Genomic DNA, 12,483 nt, shown 5'->3' on the forward strand with positions numbered 1-12,483 from the left:
TACTTAGACGCTATAACAGAGCAGTGAAATTCATGCACTTCCCAAAACATAGCTTTTTGAAAGTTGTGTTTCTCAGAAAATATGCTGAGTATGATTGAAATGTTACGGAAGGAGAAATTCTAAACTTCATGTCAGTGAAAACATTTCTACTGCTCGCTGCTCTGCGTTGAACTTTTTCAATTGTTTCTATATAGGTCTGTTTGTGTGGGTCCCATTTGTTGCTGCAGTACTGTAATTTGGGTCGAACAAGTGTTTTGTAGGCAGTGGCTTTGGTATTTTCGTCACCGCTTCTCAAGTTTCTTGGCCGCGCATATGCGCCCGGCTGTCGTTGTGGCAATGGAATGACGTTACGATTTTCTAAAGTCGACTCCGATTGGCTGGGCCGGGGCGGCCGTCATATATCGATTTGTATAGAACATATCAGACGTTATACAAGAGACTTGCTCTGTGGATAACAGTTGATACTCAGACTAGACATTGCAGGGCAGTGCAATAGCTCATTAGACGCTCAAGTTTTGTTTGTTTAGAGCGTGAGCAAAGTGCAAAACGTTGATTTTACGAAGTAAACAATGCAGCTGATAACATGCCATCGATTTCCAACGACTTAATGTCACTATAATGGTTAACCTAAAACAGAGGACGTCCTGCCAGCGGTTCAATGCCGTCAAGGTCATAGTTTATCATACAACTTGGAGTGAAGTAAACAATTCTTATCAAACACTTAACCCTCCCCGATAATATAGACCTTATGATCTACGAGAATTTTCAGAAAACATTGAGCAAATCTAGCAATCTGCCCACGATAATTAATCACGAGATCAAAATCCATGGACTTTCAAAGAGAACTAGCCACGAAGCTTGTATAGCAGGATTGAAAACTACATAGGAATACACTCAGTACAGTAACACAGATCTTGGGCAGGGAGTTTTTTTGTGTCGACAGGCCGCCTGCGCTTTACCAAGGAAACGAGGAGACAATCGAAAGGTAACTGATTTTTTTGTTTCACTCGTGCCCCTAAAATTCGTCTGTTTCACGAATTTAACATGTATCATACTCAAGGGCGTCGTTAGGGATTTTTAGAGGGCGGCAAAGTACACTGTTCCCCCAAAATCCGTGTGCTTTAACTAGTAATACATTAATTTACCATTTCGTCCAGGGTGGACGGGGGCGGCGATTTTATTTTTGCCAAACGAGATCGGACAATATCAAACGAGGGCGCTCTCACTGCGTTATGCATATTCATGATGTCCAGGGCTTTAGAGAACAAGTTATATAACAAGCAATAATGGTGTTTAAATCTCCGCTAATTGGCAGCTGATACGTGGACTAGTTGACAGTGGTCCTGACATCTAATCAGGTGATCCGAGTTCGAATCTCAGTGAGCGTTTTTCACTTCTTCTCATTTTACCTTTGAAATAACTAAAGTGAGGGAAGGAACATTTCTCACAAGACGTAAAGCCTATCTTGGGTTTGTGTTGTGGAGAACAAGGCATTAGATATGCATGTAATGGACCAATCAGAAGATGGGAAACGGATGTCGTTTGGGAAAAAAAGATTCGCGGGCGGGAGGATATTTGCCCACCCTATTCACATAGACACCCCTGTGGACGCCCATTTTATTAAATTAATAGCAATATGACTTCACACCTCTTTTTCTTTTCTTTTCTTTGCCCTTTCCCCCTCCTTTTTGTGTTTTGGTTTTTGTTAGTTTTTCCAGGTGGGAGGGACGCCCTTTGTGCCCCCCCCCCCAACGAGACTCTCATGATCAAACTTGCCTAATTTTGCGTTCATACTCTTTGGTTCTATAGGATCAAGCCTTTTATGCATCTGAAACAGGATCGAGCAGTTGGTTCTCTAGACGAATCATTTTGTTTGCGGCTAAAAACGTCATCCGTTGCCCAGGTGAGAATGAAATATAATGTCGAGCGCTGTCCCCCACTCTTGGTGGAAGGTTTGTATTTCACTCCATCGTTATTGAAATCGTAAAAAAAATAAAGCAGTTAATGAATTCAATGATGTTAAGCATTGACTGACTGTCTGGTTGATCGAGTACCCGGGTAATTAAAAAACGTTTACCATTCGATTTTACCGTTTCTAATATTCAAATTCGTCAACGTCGATTATGTGCACTTCCAATGTTTGATTTTGTCTTTTGTCAGACAATTTCAAATTCAGTTCAAGGACATTCAAACAACGAGCACACGATTTCGTCCCGAAGTATTCGATTTCGTCTCGTCTATCTACGCCAACCTTTATTCTGAAATCAAATTCGTCCAATGCCGCACAATTGAATCCACATTTTGGGCAATTCCTTCGCACTACATTGTGACACATTCGGTACAAAAATATGAGACGCTCATAAAAATAGTTTCAGTCCTTGCTTCCCCCTTGTTTTATAAATTTGTTGAATATATCTGTAATCTTACCAAATTTTAAGATTCAATATTTTAGACGCATTATGCACGGGAATTAAAGGGTTATCGATCGTGTTTATTGACATTTTACGTTTTTTCATGTTAACATTTTTTGTTTTCGTTTGTGTAAGTTTACTTTGTTTTCTTTGTTGATTATGTCAATCTGTACACTTTTTTTCTGGTAATTGTACTTTGAGTCAAGTACCAGTGGCATATGGGGGGGGGGACGGAACACCTATGATGACTTCATAAAACAAATGCATTTTTAAGACGGTTTTAAGACGATTTAGGCTTCGTCTGCCCCCTGGCACCAAAAACTTGATACGCTGCTGTTCAGTGCTCCAATTGGACCAAACGAATGTGCCAACTTGTACTGGGAGACAACGGAAAATGCTTAGGCGCACACCAAACTAATTTACTAAACACACGTTTTATATAGATTAACATAAAACGAATTCGATCCATGTATGCTGCCATTCAGCAACAGCTGATATTCTCGACCCGGTGACTAAAGAGGATGACAAAAGTTTGACATTAAGTGGTTTTGGTAAAAGCGTGTGAAATTTTATTGGACGAAATCGAATGTTAGATAGAGTTGGTAAATTTGAATGAATTTCGTTTTTTTTAATGGCTGGGAAAACATAGGCTTAAAAAATAATTCTCCACTTTTTTTCTTTTCTTGCTTCTTCATAAATTTATCTTTTTAAAGTATTTTACACTCAATAATTATGTTTGGCACATTACATTAGGGTTTAAGGGTTATCGATTCGTGGTTTTCGTTTCCTTCTTTCATTTAAGACAGGATTTTTTTCGTTTGTTTATTTAAAAAAAGTTTTGCTTTACACTTTTTTGGGTGAATGTTCTATGAGTTCAGTACTCAATACTTGGTCCAATAAAACATGTGAGAGAAATTGTGCCAAATTGTGCTTATTTACACAAGGAAAATGCTCAAGTCACGCACCAGACTAATTTAACATGAGCTATAAATAGATATAAGACGAATTCCATCTCTGAATGCTGCAATTCAACAACAGCCTAGACGACTATGATTTGTAATGACGAATATCGTCCTCAGATCATTGCGAAGGAGGACGGTTCAACAATGATATTAACAAGATGCAAGGTCAAACGTTCACAATGCGAAGGTACATGGTTCATATTGCGAAGAAGCAAGGTGCAACGTTGACATCAAGCATGATCAATGGTGTCCATTGACAAGATCGAACGTGAACATTAACAAGTTGGAACATTCACATTAAGAAGGAACAACTTCCACAATGCGATATTAAGCTACGTGCAACGTGCATATTGCGAAGGTACAACGTCAATATTAAGAAGTTACAAGGTTCATATTAAAAAGATCAATATTAAAATGTCGTTCCAGGGCCACCGGCGTATTACGCAGCTCTAGGTATAAAACTTAAAGTCTTGAATCTTCGATCCTGAGGCCTAAAGCACGAGGTCCTAGCTCCCCATAAATGACCCCTGAATCATGGCGCCGAAATCCTGAGGCTTTATCTCACTGCTGGTTACAGTTTAACTGTATTCAGTGAACGTAACAACGAAGGAAGTAATTAGACCCCTTTGTCCTGCGATGAATCGGTTGGTAGGTCGGTAAATGTATTCAAAGCAAATGTAATTTGTACGCCTTGCGTGATTAAATATGCGATGGGAATGACTTTGTTATGCAGCGCCGCTTGACCCACCAGTAAGTACAAAATTCAAGTGTTAAACAAAGTCTCACAGTTTTGCTAGACACGAAGGGACAGCCCACTTTTCTCTCAGTACCTGACTTACTGACTTACTTCAAACTGAACCTTAACCACCCAGCTCTACGTATAAAACCTAAAGTCCTGAACCTCCCATCCTTACGCCTAAAGCCAGAGGTCTTGACTAAACCCTGAATTATGTAGCCGAAATCCTGAGGCTTTATCTCCCTGCCGGTTAAAGTTGAGTTGTTTTCAGTGAACGTTAGACCCCTTTGTCCTGTTAGGCAATTATTTACACGCGGTGTCACTTGAAAATCAGTTGCAGATCAACTGCCGTAGAATCAGGATGCGACAAAATAAGCCCCATGCTAAGTGATTGTTTTGGACTGTCCCAATTACAAACATTGCCCAAATGAAGCTGTCTATCTGAGACGGACCAGCTGACCAGTTTTCGGGTTTAACTCGTATTGGCAAGCCAGGCTTGTTAATCCATTATGGTTCTGAACATATACCAAACAAAACTCAAAATCATAATACATGTACATGTGATTTTGAAAATCATTTCATTCCACATTCTAATATGTGTTAGAGTTAAAAAAAAATCGTGTTAATTGTATTTTGTGTAGGATAATTGTTCTGTTTTGTATTTTTAGCATGAAGCATCTACTCAAGAGACATCATTTCTGGCTGGTCATCTTATTGACACTTGCATTTCCTGAACTGTCTGCATCGGCTCTTGATCTTGAGTTACCTGATAACAATCAGCCTCGGTGCGTTGGGATATCAAGAGGTAAACACTTTTTTCTTGGATTTATTGATAATTACGACGACAAAAACCTCGCATCCAGGGAGCTGTTTATTTTGGTGGTGGCATTCAGTAATCAGCAAACCACAGTCACCATCAGCAGCAAGCACAAAATAACAGGGAAACCATTCCAGGAAACCTTTGTGATCGATGCAGGTGGATTCATACGGACCAACATACCGGTCGAACTTGTGATGGAAAACACTGAGAGGAGCCAAAAGGTGCTGGAAATTTCAGCAAGCTCTGATGTTTCTGCTTACGGTCTAATGTATCAAGATTACACCACTGACGGTTTTCTCGGCATACCAACAAATAATCTCGGCACGCAATACGTGGTGACGACGTCAAGACCATCGGGTGATCAACGATCGCAGTTTGCTGTACTTGGGACAGAGGATTCCACTTTGGTCCAGGTTATATTACGAGGAGCTGTTATCTTCGAAGGGCAACGCTACAGTCCAGGTGATGTGCTGAGATTCACTGTTAATAACTTAGAAGCCGTTCAAATCCAAGGTCGGAGGTCGGAAGATTTAACGGGAAGTATCATTCAGAGTGACAAACCAGTTGCTGTGTTCAGTGGCAATGAATGCACAAACCACGCTGGTTCATATTGTGACATGGTGACTGAGCAATTGATACCCGTAAAGAGCTGGGGACAGAGACACATCTACACCGCGGCCCGAAGTGACGATGACAACATCTACCGCATTGTTGCTTATTTCAGCGAAACCAATCTTACCATCCCCGGCTTTGAACACCAGTCGTTGGAACCGGGTGAATTTTGGGAAGGGCGTCTGTCGGGTTCCGGCCTCGTTACGTCAAGCAAACCCGCTCTGATGATGCAGCATTTGGCGTCCATCAATGGTATCACAGTCGACCCCTCCATCATTCAGGTTCCTGCAGAAGAACACTTTGGTTTTGTGTTTGGATTCACGACCCCACCTCATTCTGGAGGTGATTCTGGTGGTTACTTCAATTTCATCAATATCATTGTGAAAAATGATTCTCGGGAAACCATCTTTCTTAACGGTTCCCCAATCAACGACACAAATGTACACGAAAGCGATGTTCCTTACACTAGTTACATTTCACTTACTGTTCAACTACCTAAAGGCGAAGGTGTCTACTACGTTGAACAAACATATCCTTATTCATCACCCCTCTCCGTCATTGTCTACGGGTATGAAGACGACGAATCCTATGGCTACGCCGCTGGTCTGTCTCTCCCCGCCAATAAACAAGTGCTGAGTTTGACTCCTTACTATTTGCGAGAACTTGGTGGCGAGCTTTTTACGGTAACTGTTCCCTGTTTGCAGACAAACTTGGCATCTTTTCAAGATGCCAAGTGCAAATTTGCCACTAGCCTCGGAGATGTCCTGGTTCCTGGTGAACGCACCGACTCTTATACTGTTATTTGTATCACCCCAACCTTGTACAAGAACGGACTTACATCTGTCTATGTTTCACTTGACGATGGTGAATCATTTCCGTACTCTGGCATTGTCTACGTTGCATCTGAAGAGGACCTTGCACCACTAGTTCAAATCCAACAGATGAAATCCGAATATGGCAATGACATCGTTGACTTAACCTTAGATGACCCAATTATCATATCTTGGGATCCCAAAAGTATTGGTGAAGGCGTTTCACATGTGACTGTTATGACGCAAGAAACAGATTACGACAGCGAAGGGAATCCAGTCTTGATGGAAAGTGTTACAGTGAAAAACAATGTCTTGAACAACGGCAGGCTGACGATACATGCAAGCGACCTGGAATCACTCACCGGTGACGATTTGTCACTTCAAGCATTATATCTCACTCCATCTGCCGTGCAAAAGCGAGCTATACCAATCGTGATTGTATGGGCTATAAGAATCTATACAGTTTATAAAATTGTGAAACGCACCTGCACAATTTCCAAGTATCACTTCAAAACCACTGTTCCCACTGGACTTCCTGCATGTCCTTGCAACACAGCACAAGCTCGACAAGACCTGAATATACAAGAGGATAATTTTGCGATTTCCTTCTTTCATCCGGGTGCTGAGAACTGTTACCGGTCTGTTAATTCATTGCCGAATGGAGCAGGCCAACAGTGTTGTTACGGAAAAGACGGTAACATCCTAGTAGGCCCTCCTGGAGGAGGAACAGCCGACAGATATGGTCCAGGTGGGTCCTGGAATATAATCTGGCACCAGTGGTTCGATGTTCTTCCTTGGCTTTGCCTATGCAAACTGTCAAACAACTGTAAGGAATACTACAAGTACAGACCATCAGATGATTGTTCTGACTACGACCCACCTCGACCAGCTGGGGGCACTGGGGATCCCCATCTGACAAGTCTGGATGGCTTAAAGTTCACATTTAACGGAGCCGGGGAATTCCTGATGGCGTCATCTGCAGTACATAACTTAACCTTTCAAGCCCGTATGGAGAGGTACCGCAACACCAACGCCTCTGTGTACACGGCATTCGTTCTTCATACCAACGATTCCTCCCAAGTCCAGGTACAGATGTCTACCATGAACGAGACACTGATTCTTGTAGATGGTGAGCCGTTGCGTCTTGACTCGATTCCTGTCAAAGTCCATCGCCTCCGAGGGGTTCAAATCCGCTTCAACTCTGTCTTGACCAAAATCAACATAGCATTCAGTGCTGGCATCGCTGTTACCGTGTACATTGATACAGATCTAGAGGTGATGTCTTTCATCGCTGAACTAGGCGCTAAGTTCGAGGGTCAGGTTCAAGGGCTTCTTGGAAACCTAAACGGAAACCCAGATGACGACCTTCAGTTCCCAAACGGAACCATTATGCAGCCAGGTTCTTCGCTGAAAGAACTTCACGAGTATGGTTTGGAGTGGTTGGTGGCTAAGGAAGACTCTTTATTCACCTATATTTCCCCATTTGACTACAGCACATACCACCTTCCTGAGTTTTCTCCGACCTTCGAGGTTCCTCATCTGAACCAAGTGAGTCAGGATATCAAGGACCTGTGTGTCGACTCCATTGAGTGTGTCTTCGATGCGGTGATCACCGGCAGCCTGTCTTTTGCTAACGAGACTCTGGTGGTGGAAAGCACAATAAGTGAAGTCCAGAAAGGGTTGGTCAAGATTGTTAGTTGTGGCTACCCGGGTGATGTGGAGAAGGGAATGCTGTCTGGGTCTCTGTATCTCGTGAACGCCACTGTGGATGTGGTTTGTGATGATGGCCTCGCCGTGAAAGGGTCCTCCACATTGACCTGTCTTGAGGATGGTCAGTGGTCGTCTGATCTCCCTGTTTGTGTTGTCAACTGTGGCTACCCAGGTGATGTTGAGAACGGGATGCTGTCAGGGTCTGTGTACCTCGTGAACGCCACTGTGGATGTGGCTTGTGATGATGGCTTTTCCTTGAAAGGGTCTTCCAACCTGACTTGTCTTCAAGATGGTGAGTGGTCGTCTGAACTCCCTATTTGTGTTGTCAACTGTGGCTACCCGGGTGATGTGGAGAACGGAATGCTGTCAGGGTCGGTGTATCTCGTGAACGCCACTGTGGATGTTGCTTGTGATGATGGCTTTTTCTTGAAAGGGTCTTCTAACCTAACTTGTCTTCAGGATGGTCAATGGTCGTCTGAACTCCCTATTTGTGTTGTCAACTGTGGTTACCCAGGTGATGTGGAAAACGGGTTGCTGTCAGGATCTGTGTATCTCGTGAACGCCACTGTGGATGTGGCTTGTGATGCTGGCTTTTCCTTGAAAGGGTCTTCTAACCTGACTTGTCTTCAGGATGGTCAATGGTCGTCTGAACTCCCTATTTGTGTTGTCAACTGTGGCTACCCGGGTGATGTGGAGAACGGGATGCTGTCAGGATCAGTGTATCTCGTGAACGCCACTGTGGGTGTTGCTTGCGATGATGGCTTTTCCTTGAAAGGGTCTTCTAACCTGACTTGTCTTCAGGATGGTAAGTGGTCGTCTGACCTCCCTATTTGTGTTGTCAACTGTGGCTACCCGGGTGATGTGGAAAACGGGTTGCTGTCAGGGTCTGTGTATCTCGTGAACGCCACTGTGGATGTGGCTTGTGATGCTGGCTTTTCTTTGAAAGGGTCTTCTAACCTTACTTGTCTTCAGGATGGTCAGTGGTCGTCTGACCTCCCTATTTGTGTTGACGTAGAAGATGTAGAGAAGACAGGGCTACATCCGGGCATCATAGCTGCGATTGCTGTTGGTGGTGTACTAGCTATACTTGTAGTCGTCTTTTCGATCCGGTACGTGTTGCATAAAGGCAAGGTCGGGCCGGAATAACAATGTAGAGGGATTATAAAATGAGCCATTCAAATGTATTCGTAGTAGTAACTGTCATGCAATTGGTTCTCGTTCAATGTAGTATCTTTCATTAATTTTAAGGTTGACCGTGTTGGATGCCATGTTTGCACTTTGCTCGTTCCCATTGCCTTATCCAAGGGGCATTGGTAATTTTCTTTCGGTTCTCATTGGACGGATTTTGTTTAACCAGTGACCCAGGTTCAACACTTCCGTGTGAGCATAACGTGCATTTATCAAAGTGATCTACCCCAAATTAATGCTTTGTGACCTTGTGCATTTCCTTTACAATAATTAGTAATAAGCGGACACCAGTGCCCTTCAATTCTATAGGACGGGGAGACGAGTGAATGTTTGCATATGCTATTCCTCCATGAAAATATACAGAACGTGCAATTGGTGAATAGCCATGAGTTAATGAAGGCATATTACAACAGTAACCAGATTGTTAAAAGTCAAACCAAAATTCTCCTTGCACTTTATACGTCACATCTGATGCAGGTCTGTGTTCCACTAAGTTATGCAAGAGCAGAAACCTGTTTTTTGGTATTGTCACGCATTGAATTTAAATAACAAATTTAAAACTGCTCTCATTAAGTGGTCTTTAAAGAGGTTGTGGAATGCTCGAAGACATTTCCGTCATCTTTCGGGTATATGTAGCCTAAGATGTAATGAAATAAAAACGACTATTGTTTCTGTCATAAAATGAGTACAAAAGGTACTTTTGAGAGCTGTTTTTCAAGTCCTGTCATGCCTGTTTCGACCAGAACGTGCAATTTGTGTAAAAGTCGTCGTTGCGGGCAGCAAACAAAACACAGTAAATCGTGACGTAATAAACAGGATTCCCGATGCAGAGTAGCATATACGAGTCCTGTTTATTACGTCACGATTTACTGTGTTTTGTTTGCTGCCCGCAACGACAACGTTTACACAAATTGCACGTTCGGGTCGAAACAGGACCTGAAAAATAGCTCTCAAAAGTACTTTTTGTACTCAGTTCATGGCAGAAACAATAGTCGTTTTGATTTCATCACACCTTAGGCTACATATACCCAAAAAATGACGGAAATGTTTTCGAGCATTCCACAACCATTTTAATGATAGGCTTATACAAGAAGCGTATAGTACATGAGATCAATTTTTAATGAAGCAATTGCATTCCTGCCTACATATCAGTGTTGTAGTGGAGACCCTGCAAGACCAAAACAAGACCTCCAGTCTCAGTCCAAGTCACAAGCTATTCAAATGAACTACAACAAAGGCATTCCTGTCTGGTCTTGTGATGCTCTCGACTACAACACTGCCACATATCAGAAAAGAAACAGAATGCAGAAAGCCAAACCTTTTTAACCGAAGACCTAATATGTAAGTTAGCAGAAATACTGTAAGCCTACAGTGTGTTTCTTTTAATAGTGTCATGGACCAGTTGGCCTCATGAATTCATAGTTTAAAAATGTCAGAGCATGATCATGATTAAATGAGAATCTACAATACATGGCTCAGAAGATTTTGAACCTTAGAATTAGACTTAATTGCAACAGTTTTAATTGCAAACCCCACAACACATTCATTTATACATATATTTCTTTTTTTCTTTATAAAAAAAAGAATAGAGTATCGATACATTTAATTAGATATAAAAGTATTTTCGCAGCTCAATTAACAGCTACTTTTTGCAAATTTCAGTTACATTATATTGCATTGCAATTGGAGGGTTAAAAGTATTTTGTTCATATTGTGCAACTAAAAGGATTGTAGTGATTTGTGTAAAATGATGTATTCTTCACACTTGTTCAAACACTTCATGTGTTGCATTAATATTCACTTCTAAACAGTTTGCTCTAACAGTATTGTTGCCGACAAGTTTGTTTTATAACTAAGAAATGTACATGATCTCAAGTATGTTAATAATACCAAAACTCTTTTGCCAAGAGAATTTTATTTCAACCGTTCAGATGAGGATAGTAATTGTCAGTCATGGATTTCACGTAGACTCTTGTTGTGAAGGCGACTATCGAGTAAAATATTGGACTCGTGAACTTTGATATGTGTATGTTACGCTGAAGTATCATATTAGATAAGTACAAAGTACATAGTTTTACCGCGCAGTAGTTTAGAAGCTTCTGAGTAGTTATTTTTTTGGATTTCACATCATTACACGCCAACATTCCTTGCTCAATATTTACTCAAATTTGATACCTGACAGACTTTTGACTAAATTATATAATCCTGTATATCGTTTAATTAGTATTAATTACAGGCTACTTCAAGGAGTGATATTCTTGTAATTGTTTTAAAGATATTCTTGTAATTGTTTTAAAGATTTTTGAGATCCAGCCAAACGGAAAATCGAATCTATAACAACGAATATTTAGAAGATTTTTATTTAGAAGTGTTTTTGGAATGTGATAAACAAATCTTTTATTGACCTATTCATTAATGCTTTGCTTTCAACTATTACTTGCTTACAGAAAATACTCAGAAAAAAAATGGAAATCCAATGGAATATTTGTGTTTAATCGTTGCATGAACGTTTACTGAGAATGCAAAGCAACTTTATAGAATTTCAATTTTATTTACTCAAAAACAAAATGCCCCTTGGTCCGGGTTGCCAGAGCATATATTTTCATACGCTTTCCTCCCAAAGAAATGCCACGTCACAATTTTGTTTTTCAATGAGTCGCGAAATGAAAATATTCATCACTATTTTACAAGGCAATGTACTGAATTCCACCGTTTTTTTCACTAAACTTGCTACAATGACAGTAAAGCATGAGGGTCCCAAATTATGGCATTCACTGGATACGTCATTAAAAATATTTGCAGTCAATCATTATTCAAACATAAATATAAGGCTCACTTGCTGAACATTACTTACAATCACTTAAAAATTAATAATGTATAACGGTTTTCCTCGTCATGTTACTCGCCATGTTCATGTTCCCTTGTAAATTGTCTGGTGTATCTGTATGTGGTTTGTGTACGTGTGTAATGTAATTGTTGTAACTCACATTAAATAAACTAATTAATTTAATTGATTACTAATGATGGGTCACTACTCAACAAGCCTTGCTTTTTAGAGACCCCCATCCACATTATTGTGATCTTATGATTTTCTTGGCATATTGTTCTGTATTGTGATGTGGTAAATAGAGTAAGATTCATTGTTTAATTGATTGATTGAAACAGTCTCAAAAAGACACTTGGTATTTTGCTCAGCAAGCTACTTGCTTAACGTGAACTTAATCTTAATGAA

General features: G+C 40.9%; 1 protein-coding gene across 1 annotated transcript; it reads left to right on the forward strand.

The window, feature by feature from the left end:
- Window positions 1-4,778: 4,778 nt before the first annotated feature.
- LOC119728066 lies at window positions 4,779-9,209 on the forward strand. The gene has a single exon (XM_038200141.1). The coding sequence runs from the start codon at window positions 4,779-4,781 to the stop codon at window positions 9,207-9,209; it is 4,431 nt and encodes a 1,476-aa protein (XP_038056069.1).
- Window positions 9,210-12,483: the final 3,274 nt, after the last annotated feature.

The sequence above is a fragment of the Patiria miniata genome, unplaced genomic scaffold (genome assembly GCF_015706575.1).
Source record: "Patiria miniata isolate m_02_andy unplaced genomic scaffold, ASM1570657v1 HiC_scaffold_20, whole genome shotgun sequence".
In the NCBI taxonomy this organism is placed as follows: Eukaryota; Metazoa; Echinodermata; class Asteroidea; order Valvatida; family Asterinidae; genus Patiria; species Patiria miniata.